Source organism: Ctenocephalides felis, unplaced genomic scaffold (assembly GCF_003426905.1).
Source record: "Ctenocephalides felis isolate EL2017-DRISC unplaced genomic scaffold, ASM342690v1 CF-g0.4_SCAFFOLD_01886, whole genome shotgun sequence".
Taxonomy (NCBI): Eukaryota; Metazoa; Arthropoda; class Insecta; order Siphonaptera; family Pulicidae; genus Ctenocephalides; species Ctenocephalides felis.
This window is the reverse complement of record NW_020538040.1, coordinates 157,335,856-157,357,592: the sequence shown is the minus strand read 5'-3', so window position 1 is coordinate 157,357,592 and position 21,737 is coordinate 157,335,856. Positions and strand designations below refer to the sequence as shown.

The 21,737-nt window shown below is 30.0% G+C and overlaps 1 protein-coding gene across 1 annotated transcript in view; it reads right to left on the bottom strand.

The window, feature by feature from the left end:
* The window catches only part of LOC113376901 (protein spitz-like), a 183,276-nt gene that overhangs the window by 9,352 nt on the left and 152,187 nt on the right, over nt 1–21,737 (bottom strand). The window contains exon 2 of the mRNA XM_026616992.1: nt 15,194–15,289. Coding sequence (XP_026472777.1) covers nt 15,194–15,289 — 96 coding nt within the window. The remainder of the gene's footprint in view (nt 1–15,193; nt 15,290–21,737) is intronic.

Genomic DNA, 21,737 nt, shown 5'->3' with positions numbered 1-21,737 from the left:
TAATTTTAAGGTATGCCAAAATGTTCAAAAACCTTGGAAAAGTAAATATATATATACAGATTTTCATTTTCGATTTTTTTGCGATTACTATAACTTAGGGAATAAAAATACCAATTGATCAATAAAAATTTATTGATTACACCAATCGTTTTAAATATTTTGAAATAGATTCTTGTCAGTCCCGTAAATTTATAAGTGCTTATTTCATTAAATTAGGCAACGAACGTATTCTACAAACAATTTATGTGTATCTTTTACAAGATATGTAAACATATATGCACAAACAAAACCTAATCGAGCCGATATAGAATAAATTTAATAATTAATTTCTTCTGCCCTGAGGCCAGAAATGAAATAAAATTGTTATTTAGGATTGATTTAAATAATTAACTTTGCTGATTTACTAAGAATTTTAACTTAACTAACTTATCTAACTAAAGTGGATACTTAGTATAGAGACAGACAAATCTATAATATAAAAATGAATCGCAAAATGTGTTGGTAAGCGCATAACTCAACAACGCCTGGACCAATTTGGCCAATTCTTTTTTTTAAATGTTCGTTGAAGTCCAAAGATGGTTCTTACGGCGAGAAAAAAATCAAATAATTTCACGTACCTTTTTCACGTACTAACGTTAGTATTTTCATATTTTTTCCATCGGATAGAGATTATTTACTCAAGTCAATGGAGCGTTCTGGATCTGAATTTTTTTTACTATGCTCCGATTTGCATGAAATTTGGAAATTAGGTTTGTCTTACTCTCAAGTTCAAAAGTGAAAATAATTTAGACTCCTTTGCATTTTTTTTTCAAAATAACGTCGGATATCGATAAAAGAACTAATTATAAGAAAAAAATGTTTTATAATGTTTTTCAAAAAAGCAAATACTCATTATTTTATTTAAAGCAGTTGTACATTCAAGATCCATATGGGTGGATGCATGTAGTGTAAAAAAACTAATAATTTTTAAATAATTGGTAAATATTGTAAACATAAGTACAGGACAACGTCTGTCGGGCCATCTAGTTTAAAAAAAATTACCTGGAGTAAACTTCAATACCATAAAATCTCTATTATATATTTAATATGTGCGGCACTACGAAGAGTTTCAAACAATTATTTTAGCTTTTATGTAATGCATCAGCTTCATATTTACCAGCTTCGCGAGTATGACAAGACTTTACCTATTCATTATAGTTTCTTTTTCTTTGAATTTTATCGTTGCTCTCGTGTGAAAAAAGCCGTATGTGAACCACGTATGTTCCTACACCGATTATGATTGCGCCAGCTGCCGTCACCGAGAACACGTGCTTCAGCGTCTGTCAGGACCAAGGAAGAAAGAACGGAACAGACCGGAATGAAACAAAATGTAGATGCACACCCCGCCCTTCTCATTTTTACTATCGTTCGGCGATTATCCAAAAGCACAAAAAATATAACATCTAAATAATTGCATCTCACGTGAACCTCGTAATAAACATGAGATCCTTGATTAGACTAAATAGAAACGTACATGTCCTTATTTGATTAAATCGTAGTATAAGCAAATATTGAAGAATTATACAATATCTTGTAATACAATACAGGATTAAATTATCAGAACACATCAATAAATCTATATATTTTTTCATTATCAACATAATTGAGTTTTTTAAATATTTTCAGTTAAATTACTTATATATTAGAGACTTTAACCAGATCATTAACTTCCCGTAGGGCAAGTTATAGTAATCGCAAAAAATAGAAAATGAAAATTTTTATAGATCTTCACGTTTCAAAACCTTCTGAATATTTTGGCATACCTTAGAAAAAATGGATGTATGTGTGTGTGTGTGTGCGTGCGTGCGTGCGTGTGTGTATGTGTGTGTGCGTGCGTGCGTGTGTGTATGTGTGTGTGTGTGTGCGTGTATGTATGTATGTCGGATACAAATTTTCGTCGACGATTTCGGAAACACGGATCAACCGAATTGAATAATTAAAAAAACATTCCATTCGTATTGATAAGGAGACGTGCTGATTAGTTTCTGGCGAAGGCAGGTCTAGCCGTTCCAAAGATACGGGGCAAAAAGTGCCAAAAATGGTAACTCAGTTTTTAAGAGAACGCAGTGTCCGATTTGAATAATTCAAAAAACATTTTATTTGTACTGACCAAATGAAGAACTGTTCAAATTTTTGGAAAGGCAGGTCCAACGACTTTGGAGATATGGAGAAAAAAGTAAAAAATGATCCATTTGGCGGTCAAAAATGAACATTAGACATATGCACATCAAATTATCAGATATTTTATAGAGATTTTAACAATAAGTATAAATTTTGTTTACATTCCTATGGGTTCCGTACCAATGTTTACGCTTTGATATTTCATCTTTATGCAGTTAAAGCAGTACGATTGCTTTGAAAAAAAGTTCAAAATTTCCAAAATATTTCAAAATAAATGATTTAAGATAGAATGATTTAATATTGTTCGAAATTCTATTAAAAGTTTCAAATCATTGATCAACTTTTATTGATTATTTTTAATTACTCGAATTTTGAATTGCGGTACGGGAAGTTCCAGCAATTTGCCTTAAGGCACGATGCCCTGATTGCCTTAAGACAGAATTCCACTTACAGCTAGTTTAGAGATATGCATCAGATATTTTTCTATTTCACCATATACAGAAGTTCACATGCTGTGTGCAATCCTGTTGCATGTATAGTCTTGTTCCTACTCTCCGATGTCGGTGGTTTAACCATTGTCGCGAAATTTTGTGAAAAGTACAGATGCAACCACTAACAACCCCCACAAGAAATAATGATCGTGAATGCTCTCACCTTAGTAGAAATTAGAGAAGTTAACAAGATGACATCATCTGCTAATAAAATATCAAATGACGACAGCATTTATGAGGAATGAATATTTGCTAGGTGAATCACTGGACAAATCAAGATTGAAAAAATATTGGAAATTAAAGATATAAAATTATCAACAATGCATGAATAACCTCACCACACCAACAATTGGCAGCAAAATACAGTATATCGTAATTAATAAAGATTCATCTGAATGTTCGCATTTAAATCTTCATGAATATTACCTGCAGATATATATGTGAGAGGAATCAATTGTGCATGAGATTGGTTATTAAAGCAACCCTCAACAAACAGTCTCTGCTGGATTTCGGGGGTTGCACCCTATATAAAAAGTCAGACGACCGCCGACTTTAATAAACGATTATTTGATGAATGATATACCAAATATTTTTATATTGCATTATACACTTTTGCGGTGATCCTGAATAATGCTCCCGTTAAAGCCCGTAATACCTCCACGGTATTAAAAGTTTATCGTAAAAGGGTCGACAATAAATGTGAAAGCATTTTTAACATTCGAATTGGTGGTTATTCGGCGGTAAAAGGAAATTTATGTCAAATTCATTTTTATATGATCAATTAATTAAACGACTCACATATAATTCTTAAAGTTTTTACGTATAAAACGCACTCGCTGTTGATAAAATGAATAATAATATTTAATTAAAAATTGCCAATATATTAAAAAATTAAGTAATAATCACAATCATAAAAAAAGAGTTAAGTAGTAATTAATTCGTATATGCATTTGCGTTAAATTATGATCAATGTAATTGCTAAATATTGGTTTATCAACAAGTTATAACTTGTATCTTAATTGCTTCATTAAATAAAATCAATGTCTAGTCACATTAAAGTTTATAGTAAAATTTTATTCAAATTTAATAGTATAATATATAAATGTAATAAAAGGTTAATTAATGAAACTATATAAAACGATCACACATCTCATTTTGTTTAATTGACTAGTCATTACAACAATTTAAACGAATATATCATACAAAATTACTATAAAAATTAAAAATAAGTATTATATCATTTCATTCCTAAATACAGATAACCCCCGCATAACACTGTAGTTACGTTCTAAAAAAGTAGCGTGTTATGCGAATCCGTGTTATATGGAACAAAAACTAGTACAAAAAGAGGGGTTACGTTCCAAGAATTAAAAACAATATGCTACATATCATGATTTTATAATAAATGTTGTTATATTTATTATTTTATTTAATAAGTAATATACATTACAAGAATTATATGATTTTTTTGTCATAATTAATATAGCCTAGAGTTTATCTATAGAACGTATGCATTCGAATAATAAGTATCAAATTAGTTTCATTAGTTTTATTATTATTATTATTATTATTATTATTATCCTACTATTTCTATTATTGTTATTTTGTTATATTTTATTATTTTTCTAGTATTATTTTATTGTTCAGAAATTTTATTTATATTATTTATTAATTTTATTTTTATTATTATTTGCTTATATTTTATATCAAATCATATTACGGATATTATTTTCATGTAAATTTTATCCTTTGAACTTTTATTTATTTAAATTTATGTTATTATTTATCACTATTACTTGATGTTAATAATTTAACAGTTGTAATACTTATTGAAATTAAAAAAAAAAAAAAAATAGTTTCATCACATATATTGAGCTATTGTACTGCGATTTTACTAATTTTAGATTAAATAAAGTTTGATTTTTACGTTACAAGAATTCGATAAAACATGCTATTTATCATGATTTTATAATAAATTTTGTTATATTTTTAATTTTATTAAAAAAGTAATATACATTACAAGAATTATATGGTTTTTGTCATAATTAATATAGCCTACAGTTTTTTATCTATAGAACGTATGCATTCGAATAATAAGTATGAAATTAGTTATCTTTTGCATTAGTTTCATCACATATATTGAGCTATTGTACTGCGATTTTACTAATTTTAGATTAAATAAAGTTTGATTTTCATAGATTTTACTATATTTAATATTTCATTAGGGTTTTGCTCAATGCTGTGTGTGGGGAAATAAAGCAGGCTAGTTATTGTAGAAAAACAATTGGACTTGTCATTTTTGTCATATTTTGATATCATTAATTTTTATAGTCAATAAATTTTATTTATTTTTATTCAAGTGGAGTTTATACTTTCATATCCATTACAACTCCCACGAAACCGTGTTAGAGCAAACCCGTGCTTTAAAAGTACCGTGTTATAAGGAGGAGAGTTTGTATCAATTATTAAACCGTGTTAGAGCAAATCCGTGTTATAAAAGCACCGCGTTATGCGGGGTTTAGCTGTATATGTAACTACTTGTCAAAAGTAGTAATTTGTTCTCGTCTTTAACTTCGCATATCCCATGCATCACGGTGCAATCGGCTGTGGAAAAAAAATCTTATTTTGATCGCGGGTGGATATCGCGGTAGAAGCGCCAAGCGCGGGATACGTCGAGAGCGACAGCTGCAAGCGCGTGGAAGCACAGGTGGGACCTTATTCGATGCCTCGTGCTTCGCTTGCCCGCCTGCCTGGATGTCTCGAATCAGTATCACGGAAACATTTCTTTCTAGTATGGAGAGCTAGAGAGAAATTATGAATATCATGAAGTTGGTTTTTATTTAACATGACATTATCAGAATTCAATTAAAATTTTGAATATTATGGAGTTGGTTTTCATTTAATATGACATTATAAGAATTCAATTACAATATAAGAAATATGTTTGTTAATAAATACTGTTTGTTATAATATTTGAGAAAATTTGATTTTTTTGAAAGTATTTGACTTTTTTGAAAAATTTGATTTTTTTATATTCTGATTTTTTTGTATTTTGATTTATTTTGAAAATTTTGAACATTTTTTTAAGCAATCGCGCTGCATAGCTGATTTGAAGTCGAAATATCAAAGCGCGTGAGCGACGTGTAGTCGTCTAATGTGTAAACATTGGTACGGAACCCATATAAATGTACATAAAATTTGTTCTTATTATTATAATCTTTATAAAATATCTGATAATACAATGTACATATCTCTAATGTTCATTTTTGACCGCCAAATGGCATTATATTTTCTTTTTTTTATTGGATCTCCGAAGACGCAGGCATGCTTTACAAAAATTTTATCAGTTGTTCATTTCGTCAATATAAGTAAAATGTTTTTTAAATTATTTAAATCCGACGCTCCGTTATCTCAAAAACTGAAATACCATTTTTGGCACTTTTTGCCCCGTATTTCCGAAACGGATAGGCCTGTCTTTGCCAAAAACTAATCAGCACGTCTCCCTATCAGTAGGAATCGAATGTTTTTTGAATTATTCAAATCGATTGATTCGTGTTCGCGAAATCGTCAACAAACATTTATATACATTTTTCCTAAGGTACGTCAAAATGTTCAGAAACCTCTGAAACGTAAGGATATATAAAAATTTTCATTTTCGATTTTTTTGCGATTACTATAACTTCCCCTACGGGAAGTTAAAAATTCAGTGTTCGATAGAGAAGTTTGATAAAACATTATTTAAAGAAGATAATAAATTGACATTTGTGACATTATGCAGATTTATGCAAATAATTATAACTATATAATGATGTAATAATAAACATTTTATATAGAACTCTGATTTAAAAAAAAGTACGTGAGTCATTTCTACACCATGTACAAGATTCAATATAAATAAATGATGAACTTCAATGGGATCACTTATCAACATATGTTTTAATGTTGCTGAGTATATTAATTAACTGCCCGTAAGGTAAGCTATAATAATTGCAAAAAAATGAGAATGAAAGTTTTTGCTTTCATTCTCAACAATACTTATGCTTCAGCCTTACAAAATGCGATGTATGTGTGAATACAATTTTCCATCCACGGTTTCGGGACCACGGATCAACCTATTTGAATGATTTAAAAAAACTATCGATTGGTAATGACGGGGAGAAGTGCTGATTAGCTTTAGGCAAAGGCAAGTCCGGCGGTTTCAGAGATACAGAGCAAAGAGTAAAAAAATAGCTTTTAGAGATACAGAGCAAAAAGTAAAAAAATAGTATTTAAGAGAACGGAGCATCGATTCAAAAGAATATTCGATTCGGATTGACTGGAAAACATGCTGGTTAGTTTACTTTTCTTGTACACATAGATAAAGGTCGTCGCCCAAATAAAAGCACATATATTAGATCTATAAAATACGAATGATGAAATTTACAGTATATATAATATTGATTTAAAATATTTAAAACAATTGTTTTAACCATTGATTAAAACTTACTGATTATTGATTATTTTTATTTCTTGAATGTTTAGTTACGGTACGGGAAGTTCCAGCAATTAGTCTTAAGGCACAATGCCATGCACAACTACTTTAATAGTATAACTTCATTAAAACAATTATATTTCAGAAATAGTTCACTTATAGTTTCACGATTACTTTTGTTTACATAAACGCTTGTGAAAATAAATTTTCAGAAGTTAGTTGTGAACACTGTAAAAGTGTCATACGTCAAACATGAAATGTATAATCGTTCTATAAACGCACATTAGCTCTCTTACTAATCTTTCTTCCTTCCTCTTACTTGCGATCTACTAGTACCGCTTGTGTTCTTGGCTCGAAACAGATGGGATCCGAAGCGTATCGGACTTCAAGTTCCGTGACTTTTACGTTTTACGTGCGCGCTTATGCATAGCGCAATAACCGATAAAAGTTCAACACCGGCTGAGACGTAAATTATAGAGTCATTATAAAGAATATTTTATCAATCCGATATTTCACAATTTGCCGTCCTTGATCAATGGCTGCTTCAGATGTAACCTTCTGCAAGCCCAAATAAAAATTTATGTCTAAAGTTATCTGATTGTGAGGTTTAAGTCAATTCTGGACAGGTAAATCGTGATAATTAAAATGAAGCCGAAACCATGAAGCCAGTTTATCATATTCAATAAAATTACACTAATTCTCTAACTGTATTACAATAATTCTTTAACTAACTCATGATTTAACCGAAATCATGATTTATAATTATTTTACTTGACTATTACCACTTTTCTAAATTTTGCTTGTTTCGTGTTTTCTTTTGTATTATTTTGTGTGCACTGATCGTTTCGACTGCAAAATTATCAATTATCGTTACGTTCGGTTGATTATTGCGTCACATGTTGCAAAATGCATATAGCATAGTAGATTTGATTTTTAAATCAATAAATGTTTTTAAGATTAGTAAATGATGTATATGCGCATAAATTAGTTATTTGTTTTCTTTAACACCACATATTTTTACACATTTGATGCATACATATAATCAATTCTTAGTCTTGATAAAGCAATAAATATTATTTAAAATGGAAAACTTAAAACAAATTATTACATAAAAAATTATTATAATTGAAATTGAAATAACACGCCGCATACACATTAAAATTACGGTTCATCGAATCTCCACGTGCTTCAAATTTTCCACAATAATGAATATAAAATTTAAGAGAGATTTGGATGATCATGCAATAAAAGGGAAATGAAAGAAATTTTGTTTAATTGAATAATTATTGTAACAACTTAAACGTAAACGTGAAAATACAAAATTACAATAAAAATATAACTTTTCACCTGCTTCAAATACTCCAGAATATTAAAGATAAAATTTAAGAGAGATTCGGATGGTCATGCAATAAAAGGGAAATGAAAGAAATTTTGTTTAATTGACTAATTATTACAACAATTTAAACGAAAACGTGGACATACAAAATTATAACTTTCGATTTTCTAATTACACAGACACACCGGAGTAATTCACAATATTCTTAAACCTGCGTAATTTTCTACGCGAAAAAGGTAATGTTTAGTTAACTGCAATATACATACTTATATTTGACTTTAATCAAGAATTTTTTTTGCCACATAATCAATATTATTTAGATTAAAGTAATAGTTAAGTGAATTTATTATAGTTTAAATAATTGTTTTGTTATCTTCAAATGAAGATTGATATTCGTGTTGTTATAGATTGTATATATTTTTTTTCATATTAAATGTAATAAAAAATCTTATAAAAGTGATAATCAAGAAAATATCAAATCCTAAGATTGCATGTAATGTTTGCGATTATTATATAACAAAATATTAAATTTCAAGAGTTGTGTAAAATAAAATGGTTCAAATCAAATTGAAGAAGAAATTTCATTTGAATAAACATATATGATTCTCGGCATATAATAATGAAAGTATAATCAACGTATCTCCAACTCTAATTAATGATGTTATATAGAATTAATATTGCTTTGATCAAAGTACAAAATATCTTAACGAGGAAGCATTCTTATGCGGCTTTAGTGCGTTTTTGGAACTAATTACCGTGATGTTGTTGGTATACAAGAGTCAAGAAGTCTTGGTATACCACCAAAATATATAAAATATGGTCCGAGGCGTATAGAACAACTGTTATTCATAAATGTAACAGTCGGTCGATTAATATATACGCGAGAATATACACAGGCGGCATACGACGACGGACTGAACAATGAGCGTGTAATCTAACTATCTAATAAGAATAGAGGTTTTGTCTGCATTTCGTTTCGAATATCTTGGCGGATATCTCGTGAATGTATCTTAAATAAATGTGTATGTCGAGATGTTATGCATGCGACACTATCACATCACGGGGGAGACGACGGCAGATGCGTTTGTGACCAGAAAATTTATACAAAACGTTACAGACTGTTCCGCTTCTTCCGTAGATCAAGTATCGGTATTCTTTCAATTTATCTCGTGCGGTTTTGATAATATCCTTGAAAATAATCACAGAAATTTTCATGAAAACCACATTCACTATAGAACTTCTATACATTTTTTCTTGATGCACACCAAAATGATCAGTTGAATTGACAAAATAAGTAGTTGACTTCAATAATAATAAAATGAATTTATTGCATATTGCAATCACAACATCTTGGACTTTATATACACAAACACTATACATCAGTTTTTTTCTTTAAATCATGTAACAACAAACACGCGAGCGTGTGCAAATAAGTATGACTAATGCAATAGTCCTTCCTTCTTCTTCGGCATAAACCACAACATTTTCTTTTGCAATTCCAGACATCACAAGCTCTTATCTATGATCTTGAAACTTTACAATAAATGTATCACTATAACTTACATTCGACGAACATTATGGTTAATAAGTAGAAAATAATGTAATTTAACTGATGATATAGTGAAGATATAGTATAGACTACTATAAGTTCAATATGGATAGCTTTTGAAGCAAAAAGCAGTAATTATTATTATAATATATATTAAAGTAATTATTATTATAATATATCTTAAAGTAAGGTTGTGAACTGTAATGTATTAAAATAGTTGAGAATGATTAGAACAATGGGTTGAGTATAGAAATTCTATCTGGGGCCTCTATTAAAATAATACCATCTACAAACAAAATTATAAATTAATGGGGTGTATGGCATCGTGCCTTAAGGCAAATTGCTGGAACTTCCCGTACCGTAACAAAATGTTCGAGGAATACTTAATGTTTTCAAATAGATTATTATTAATATTGTAACATTGTCTAATATTTATAAGAATTATATAAACTGAATTGCAAAGTTGAAATTATTTGTTTAAAGTATATTAGAACTATAGTCAGAATTAAAAATAAAATCTGAATCTTAAAAATAATTTTTTTTTCCAAAATCAACTATTTTGTTAAGACAAGCAGAAAGTTCTTTGAATTCTATAAATTGGACGCTTAGTTCTCTCAAAAACTGCCATTTTTTACATATTTAGCTCCGTATCTTCGAAATGGCTGGGCATGTCTTTGCCAAAAACTAATAAACACTTCTCCCAATCATTACTAATTGAATGTTTTTTATATCATTCATATCGGATACTCCGTTCTCTCAAAAACTCGATTTCTATTTTCTGCACTCTTTGCTCCGTATCTCCGAAACGGCTGGACCTGCCTTTGCCAAAAACTAATCAGCTCTTCTCCCTATCAATAGGAATCGAATGTTTTTTGAACCATTGAAATCGGTTGATCCGTGCGCCCGAAAACGTGACTGGAAATTTGTATCCATACATACATACACACACACACACATCCATTTTTTCTGAGGTATGCCAAAATGTTCAGAAACCTTCAAAACGTCGAGAAATGTAAAAATTTTCAATTTCGATTTTCGGCCCATTACAATAACTTACCCTGCGGGAAGTTAACACAGTTATATTAAAATACTTATTTTAAATTATCGAAGATCCATTGTGTGGCGTGATGTGGGAATTGTAAGTAAATCTAATCTAATGAAATTCGACCAAAAAATTAGGAATTGGATTCGGTTCTGTGCAAGTATACCATTTCGCAAAGTGTTGTGGCGTGCAATAGAATGGCAGCATGCACGAAATCATCGCAAACGAGCTCGCGGACCGAGACACAACAAGAACAGCAGGAAGGTATCGATATAAAAAGCAAGGTGAAAAAGATTTTCTACCGTACGCAGTACTGAACTGTGTGAAAAACGCCACCAGGCACAAATGCAAAAAGCACGAGACGAACACATTGTAGATTCGGCAACACAAAAGACCCAGATTGGTACGTGCTTCCAACAATACAAATACGCTCGCGCGCCGCATATGGTGGTCTTGATTTACTAACAGCGAAAATTGAAACACCCCACGACGCAGTTTCAATTCAAAAAGGTAAAAAAAGGAAGAAACAAAAAAATGTATCGCTGCTCCCTGTGATTGGAAACAACTTGATGGGTGCTGATATATAGCATGGCTCGAAGAGATTCTAACGCCGGCAACATTCTAGAAATTTTAGGAGCATATCCATCTTATGTTGAGCAGTAGTGAGTAAAGAAAGTTTTTAATCCGCGTTTTGAAATATTATTATTGCATGTCTAGGCTTAAAAAGGATTATGATAGATCAATGTTGCTACTCATCAATTACGGTTAGTACTATAACCATTGTAAAGAGTTTGACCCCTTAACTTAAAATGACGAACAGAGCCCGCGTGCGATTTCTAGACCAAACATAAATATTACGGGCATAGCCCGCGTACGATAATCGGAAAAGAAGCAAATATTACGCATTATGGACATTGGCCGGTACGGAAATCGCAAGTATCACAAAATATTTATATACACAATACTATAAAACACAAAATTATTTTTAGTTTTGTGAAAATCTGTACACAGTGTAGCAAAATAGTCACAAACGCTGCGCCAGCTTGTACAACTTTGGCCGATAATGCTATTATCGATAATGCTATATCGAATCTAAATTGTAAGTTAAGGGGTTAATTTGGTTCTTTATTTCACACATTGCTAGCAAAATTACCTTCGATCGCAGTAGAATCAAAGAATGAAATTTCATTAAATGTGATGGAATTATATTGGCTAATGGGCCGAGACTCTAAATTGTCTCTGTGTAGAGAACAAGTTATTGTTGTTCAAGAATATAATATAACCAATATGGATGTATAGTGTAGAGTTATGGGGCACTGCATCAAAATCAGAAGTTGCAATAACTCAAACCAAGATTCTAAGATCAATTTTTTACGTCTCGTGGTATGTTACAAATTTCACAATATACAAAGACCTGAAAATATTAACAGTATGAGAAACACCACGAGAGTGTGCCTTAATTCATAGAAACAAATTAGAGATCCACCCAAATCCAATAGTTCAAAACATCCTACTACAGCAAGACAACAAAAGGCTGAAAAGGAAATGGCCATTGGATTACGCGCAAACTAACCAAGTTATATCATTGAATTATCTCATAAAGATAATACATTTTTGAAGTAAAACTTCTTTAGGCACGACCAGGGTGTAAATCCGTACAAATGCAACGGAAATGGCGTTACGCCCGGACTGTACGTCATTCGCTCTCGATGAAATCATTTCAATACGGGTCGATTGTGATTAGGCGTCGTGTATATGAATAGAGATCTGTCGTTGTATGCGTACCGGCATCAATGTTGTATGCGTACCGATATCAACAAGCAAATCGGCATAGATAAATGAAATGATGAAAAATTGATTTAATGAAAAATGCCTGAATCAGAAGAATATTTTACTCTGTTCCTTGAAAATAATAAAACAAATTAAACATTTGTGCCGTGTACTAAACGTAAGTTTATTGATTAAAAATTATTTTTATATTATTCGTAGTTTCTATAAATCTTTGAAGTTATTAAAATGAAAAATATTTTTTAAGCAAGACAGATATTACAGCTGTTCAAAGAATGAGATTATATGGCCAGCGAAAAAGTAAAAAAAAATACAAGCAGTAAATGAATGTATGTTAATTTTAATTACATGAAGTTCTTCAAGTACAGTTACATGACGAGTGAAGTTGCGAAAACAATATTTGTTTAGGCGATGTTTAACATAATCCACTGTGTGAACAAATATTACAGAATTTATTAATCAGCAATTACTTCATTTCTCTAATGAAGGTTTATTTCTAAATGCTAATTACAATGAGAAACCGATCATGTCATATTTGAATGCATGACTTTAATTACATTATTGTTTTTAAATATTATACATATTTTTAATGCTATTATAAATATATAACTCATAATTTATCATTATATACTACACACTAATAAAAATGCATCACGAGTGTTACCATATTACTAATGAAATATCATTCAAAATTGTTATATATAAATACATCATATTTATTTTTACTGAACTTAAATTTGCTACTTTGTACAGTAGCAAATAAGTTTTACTTCAATCGCGTGTGAACCTTACGCGCACTCTTTTTTATTATTTAGTGTACAGTTTAGCTCATAGAAATAATTATTGTGTTTCTGATTAAAATAAAGTTAAATGAAAAAATTACAGTAATGTCGTCCGTTCTTATCTAATATTTCAGTACCGACAGATAAAAATACGGGGGTGTTAAAAGCGGAAGCTGTACTATGCAGGATCTCGCCCTCAATGAAAACACGTCCGTACTCGCGCGCATGAGATGATGCCGCTTTCTGTAGTGATGAGCAGGTGCTTCCATTCATCATATGACACACCAATCGTTTCAGCGATTCAAATTTATATAATTATAGTCACAAATGACGTTTCTTATTATTGTTACTGAGTTATACCTGATAATAATAAAAATATTAATATTTAAAAGTTACGACCTCGCCAGAAAACTGCTTGAAGACAACCTTCCAAAAAGACTAAAACGCAAACACCAGCCACAATTGAGTTTATAGAGTAATATGCACCCAACACAATCTAGTTCCTATAGTATAAAACCACAATTAATCATAGCCCTTATATCAATTAGCACAAGCCATTATATTTACTGAATGTCCATACGGGCAGTAGTGAATCTTTATGTATAAAAATTAAAAAAAAATAATACTTAAAGGTATTTATATTAAGTTAACTCGTGCTTGTAGGCCGAACTTTGCTGACCGAAACTAGATGTATTATTTGTAAAAGCTGTTGTCTACCAGTGCAAATAGATGATTGTTATACTGCTTAGCACACTAAACAGAAATATTGAAAGTTGAATAAAAAAAATTTTAAAGTTTATTTTTAACTTCCCGTAGGGTAAGTTATTGTAATCGTCGAAAAATCGAAATTGAAAATTTTTACATTTCTTCACGTTTTGAAAGTTTCTGAACATTTTGGCATACCTCAGAAAAAAACGGATGGGTGTGTGTGTATGTATGTATGTTTTTGATAAAGGCAGGTCCAGCAGTTACGAAGATAAAGAGCAAAGAGTGCAGAAAATAGAAATCGAGTTTTTGAGAGAACGGAGCATCCGATTTGAATGATCTAAAATACATTCAATTAGTAATGATTGGGAGAAGTGGTTATTAGTTTTTGGTAAAGGCAGGCCCAGCCATTTCAAAGATACAGAGCTAAATGTGCAAAAAATGGCAGTTTTTGAGACAACTAAGCGTCCGATTTATATGATTCGAAGAACTTTCTGCTTATTTTAACAAAATAATTAAATTTGGAAAAAAAATTTTGTTTCAACTTTTTTTTTGTTTCAAAAAAATTTTTTTTTGTACGAAAATAATTCAGATTTTATTTCTAATTCTGACTAAAGTACTGATATACTTTAAACAAATAGTTAATATTAGTTGAATCTGTCTGCTAATGATGTTTGGAAACCGAAAGTATAGAATAAGACAACAAATTATTCACTCAATAAAACATGTCTAAGATATAAAAGAAACAATAATATTTCGCATATCTATCGTGTTTTAGATTAGTTCATGTTCAAGTATTGAAATAAAAATGTATTATTACGTAGATGTCCTTTATTAAAATAAAAATAAATGCAATGTAAGAAACTTACCTGTGGTGCTTAGAAGAGTTGAAATAATAAATAGAAGTGTGGCCAAGGGTGAGGGCATCCTAGGGAAAACGAAATTGGGAAATTTTCGTCTTCTTCCTGAAAAAATAATAAATATATTTATTATACTGTAATAATGACATACGATTTAGTTATATATAAATATTGTCTGCAACAACTTACAACTTAATATTGTTAACTAAATATTATGAGTAATAAATGAATGAAGTCATAAGTGACTTAGAGCTAAGATTGTAACAAATATTCCAGCTAATTTAAATCAATTCCATTAGTATACTAATAGAGGCTTTAGAAATTGATTATTAAATCCATAATTTGTTTGTGCTGAATTCAGCAAAAAATAGTCGACTTATTAAAGCTTAATGAATATGAGTTCACCGTATTTAGTTTCCGACTACAGAACTCTTTTCTCACTTCAATCAATCAAACTTAAAAATCAATAGTAAAAAAAAATAAGATTAAACTATACACACAGAAGTGTATATACCATTAATTATTGTTCAAATAATGCTGCATTTTTCACCAATATGTTTAAATAGATATCTTTGAAGAGAAAATGGCATATTGTTGATATTCTAAATTCAAAAACTATGAATAGTACATAAAAATTCATGTCCAATTTTCTTCATTTTTATGGAATTTTAATACTAATATCATGAATTTAGTTAATTACATTCACCAGGATATCGAATGATTTCATGCACATTCGAGCACATATAGGCATAAAATTCCTAACGAACAAGTGAAATGGTTTTATGATCTTGGGATACTTCAAATAATGTAATTATACTACTAACACTACCTTGGGCGGGCGGTGGGAATATGTCGCTAACAGCACCCGCATTTTCCAGACGATGCTCACTGAAGCAATTTTTCACAATCTGATTTTATTTCGACCATAAACGTAGTAAATCATGGGCAACAATGTGTTTCGTATAGTTTTATATTCAACTACTTGGCATTATTTACGTGCATGCCGACTTGTGGTAAAAGAACAACTACCATTTCGTGGGCGACTTCCGCGCACGGCGGAAAAATATAAATTGTAGAAAATTCATAATGTGCAATAAAATTTTTGCAGGCAATGTTACAAAAATATTCAAATGATTTATTTATTTATTTGGTTCTTTGTTTTTAAAATTTTCTCAATCAAAAGACGTTTACATGATTTATCTATATTGTTAATTGGTTTATAAAATGATACTTAAAGCAGTAGCTCCAGCATAAAATTATACTATCAATGATTCGGGCTTTGAACTACTTATATTAACATGATATCGATGAAGACAGAAGTCCATTGACACTGAAATCCGATACAATCGATTATTTGTTTGATAAGGTAACTTAGATAGCCATATAATATCATAGAGTTTATTTTTACATCAGCTGCTGAGTGTAATGAGTTCATATGTTTATCCATAATTTATTGAACTGTGCAATACATTTGATTTTTCAGTTTACACTATTTGGTTTGCAAAATAAGATGTAAACAAATTTCGCAAATAAAAATGTCGCAACTCTCGACGAGTCTGAGCTTGTTCCGATGATGTGCAATATATAACAAAAAAAAAAACGCATATGTTTCAAAGTTACACATGGAATTGGAAAAAGCTCATGAAGATATATTAAAAACAATATGTAGTGTAAGTATTTATAGATAAGGATTTACAAGAACGATTTGCACAACATATCCAACAAACACGCTTCGAAAATCATTTATGTCCAAGGTACTGTTCATACAAGCATGAGTAGAAATAAATGGTATTTAACACGAAAGGTCATCCTTATATATATATATATATATATATATATAAGTTAATTTAATAATATAAAATTTATATTATAAATGGCGAGGAATATAAATTCTTGTCATTTTATTTCTCTCGATCAAATTTATAGTTGTGACCAACCTTATTCTTAGTCTTTTCAATCGGTCTTTTATAAGCTGTATTTACAGATGATCTAATATAACAATACCCTAAGCAAGTCAAATAAATAAAATAAGTAAAATTAATTAGAAGAACTCAATTCGAAAAAAAGTTAGAGTATCACTGAACTGTATCCTGACTCTATTTGGAATAAATCTGATCTGATTTGAATAATAATCATAGGATTTTAAATGGGCTGGCCATGGTTCTGATCTCCACCTTGACCAGCTTGATATCGAGCAGTAGTAATATCAGAATTTAACTTGAAATTATAGATGAAGTGAAATTAGTTTTCTCGAGGCATTACTTCAATATATATTTAAATCACTATAAGAAATATATTTAATATAGGTAATCTCATCAGAAAGAGAATGGTCAATTACTGAATTGCCCTCTAGAAATACTAGAATAAGAAACGCATTTTACTTGAGATTAGAGATCTCAAATGCGATATATCAAGCAAAAATAGCATTTCGGGGCATTGCTATAATATATATTTACGTCACTATTAGAAATATCTAATATAATCTCATCAAAAATTTACTGGTTAATCACTGAATTGCATACTAGAAATACTAGGATGAGAAAAGTCCATCACAAAAGCTTATAAAACACTGTTCTCATTGTTAAAAAGAGGTATGTTAAATACATTTTTAAAGAGATATCTACATGCAGTACATTTACAAATTTGATGTCTTCAAGTGAAGGTGATATTGATAAGTAAAACATTTACAAAAATGATTGCCAGAAATTATAAAATATCAGTAGCACTCTTGGTCAAGCTTTGTGGTATATTTTATGTTCAGTAAAACTAAATAATATTACTGCATATAAATCAATACTGTGCGCATGCCTTAGCTCATTTTATTATTCAACTCCTTATGTGCATATTAATTCCGTATGTGTAAATCAGTAAATCATATTTCTGACACACTTAAGTGAAATAAATTTACGGCCTCAGTCTCGTTCACACAGAGCGGTTAGCGAGCACCGAAATTCCTATACAACAAACAAATATGCAAAAAGGTAACTAATTTGTGTTGTGAACAGAATTTCTGTCCTAATTACTATCGTTTAGCATAGATCCGCTACCTAGACTGTTGGACCTACATTATCCCATAAGTAGTAGTAAGTAATATATTGTACATTACAGTCTCTATTTCGTACTGGTGTATCAACACATATACAAAGAAAATCTTCAGAAACGAAATTGCATCGCACTAAAATGAAACTGTGAGAATCGGGTCCGATTCGCAAGACGACGCGCCGCGCTTGAGAGTCGATCTCGCGCTAACAATCGTTTCACATTGGCTCGATTTTTAAATTTTAAATAATCAACGCCACGAACTATTCCCAATGCTTTTTCGTTAGAAGTTAGTTAAGACTTCAATGATATATTATATACATCACCAAAAATATTAAACAAGAATGATTATTATAATTCAATAATGTACGCGTCGTTTGTTTGCTGAAGTAAAGTTGGCATGCGTGCGCCTTTTTCGTTCATAGAGCTCTTTTCCGGACCACCGACTTATATTTCATAAGCTGATAAAAATATTGCTAGTAATTACTATCTTTATGTGAGATGCAAATAGTGAAAATAGGTAGCAGGTGAAACTGGGTACGGTTGTGCCAAGGTACGGTAGTGACAGTCGTCGTAACAGCAAAATTATACTGATTTTGAAAAAGGGTCCATGGAGAGAAAGATGTAGTATGTTTATTTGAACAAGTTCCATTATTGCTTTCATTATAGCTGATCAAGAAAGTGGCACAACCGTACCCATTCCCCCCTAAGGAACGCCATATATATGAATTTTAGATAGCACAAATACTATTTTATGAAAACAAACAATACCCAATAAAAATCACTTACTATAAAAGTTATGTCTGATAAAATAATCATTAAAGCATACGCAGCTTCCGCGTCTCAGAAATAAATTGATAAATTTCATTAGCTGAGTATATTCAAAATTCAAGACCAAAAAATCTTATTGACCTCGAGATATAGTAATGTTTCATGAAACAAGAGGTCATAAAATAGAATTGGCAAACGCACTTATAGGTTTACACACGGTATTTAACGATTTATATAAATGTTAATGAAAATATAAATGTTAAATTGCGAGATATCATCTAAAATAAAATAATATAATAAAATATAAAGGACAAATATGAATACAACAAAAATAACAAAACTTTTAACAAAAAAACAAACAACTTTGACAAAATCTCTGTATAATAAAATTAACAAAATCATCTAATATAAAAAGAAATAAATTCCACTTTTGAGGAGTGAAATTTATTTCAGGGGTCGTCCATTAATCACGGTGATACGTGGTGATATTCAGAATTACCCCCCCCCCACCAAACATCACGTGTACTTTTAGTTACCTCAAAACAATTTAAAATTTTTTATTTTGTTGAAAATGTTTGGATTTAAAAAAAAAAAAAACAGGTAAAAAATAAATACACTTGATATTTTACTATACCCCTCCCTCCACCACGTGATTTTTCAATTATTGGTATAAACATAACATTATTTAAATTCATTTAAGTGCTTATAAATGAATAAAAAGTATATAAAATATTTTTTGAATAAATATATAATATATAGTATAGAGAGTATAGTAGAGAACGAGGGTAGACATAATGTGGAGCTTCACACATTGGATTTGCCTTTATACAGAAAACCAACAGAAATAATAATAATATATAGTTCAACAAAAAGTCCTTCGCAAGAACTAGAAAAAAACCAATGAGGTCACATAACCTTGCATACTTCACTGAATAATACTATTTTATAATTGTTTTAAGAGTTTGTCACATGCGTGCAATTTATTAGCCTTTCAGTTAACATTTTGCAATAGTGTAGGTGGTGACATTGCCACTGATCAATTGTCAATACTACGAAGCCATTTTTATAATATTATCCATCTTTGATTGGAAATTTAATGTTATATATATACATATATATATATATATATATATATATATATGTATATATATAATAAAAAAATACAACTAGTCGATGGAACAGATTCCTTATCTTAAATACTTATTATCTAGGTCAAAATACATGGAAAACTGATTAGTGTCAAAATAAACAAGATACGACGCATTTGGGTGATGAAAAACCTTACCAAATAAGATTGTACTATAATCTGATGCAGATGATTTATATAAAACGAAAAACAGAAGATGCGATTTAGCAAATTAATCTATAATGTCCATGATAAAAAAAATATTATTTTGATTTTAATATTATGTTGATTTCTCATATTATACGAAATATATTAGAAACGAATGAAAAACTGAGACAAGAATAATCTAAACTGAAGATTGGACTTTCAAAACAACTCTATATATTGTTAAAAACACTAATTCAATAAATGTATGATGTAAAATTCATGCAATTCTATAAAAAAATAAGATAAAACATATGCAATGTACAGTAATCACCTTATGGCAATTTATTATATGCCGACAGGCGACAATTTCATATAATAGTTTTTAAATGAACGACGTAGAAAAAACATTTTTCAATCACGATAAAGATGTGCTCTTCCCAGCTAATGCGTGAGAGCTAACACTATAACCAGTCTTTATATGATCACTATAATAAACCCGTTCATTTTGCCGACTAGCGCGTGCCTTGCATTAATTTCCTGCAGTCGATAAATGTCAAACATCAAATTGAATTATAATTTTACAACGATATTAGAACTTCATTACTACGTCTAGTTAGAAAAAAATTGTAATGAAGTTATATTTGAATTTGATTCTATTGTAATTCTTCATGTCAATTCATGCTACAGCGATTACGATTAGCATAAGAGTGGTAAAAGAAATATTATTAATTATTAACAACGGCCTAAGCAAACAATGACTAGGTAGACGAATCATTATTGGATTTAGCAATTAAAATGTGAATAATGATGTAAGTTTTAAACAATCAGAAAGATAATACATAGTTCCGCAAAAAACATTTTAAAATTATGTACAAGTAAAAAATGCTAATGATGGATGATCGAATTAGAAACCGAATGTATCTGAGCTGATGTTCAGGGGATAAACCATTTTTTGCGCCGTATTTAAAAATACAGCTTAAATTTTTGAATAATTAGTTTCAAATATCAAAGTTACAAAACGTTACTAATTTAAAATTAGTATTAGAGAACTATAACCGAACAAACACAACGGATTCTTTTTTAATGTATTTTCTATAACTCTAAACAGGAGTTCTACTCATAAGTAAAACTCCTGGACTGCACCGCTACCCTTTTTATGTGCAGGCTGAGATATTTTACTATTTCAGAATTACATTTATTAGGTAAGAGACAAATGAAGTCCCGGATAAAATAAATAGATATCCCGGATAAGAAACAGTAATACGATACTCCTTTCTAGGAGTGACGTTTGTGAAAAAATTTACATTTTCACAAATGCTTATAAGTGAATAATACAAATATGTAAGCATGGTAAAATAAATAAGACAAAATTAGTGATCGCATATGATATGGTATATAAAGGAAGAGTAATTTATTTTCAGAATGACCATTAATCGTTAAATCATATGAATATTTTTATTGAACTTGAGC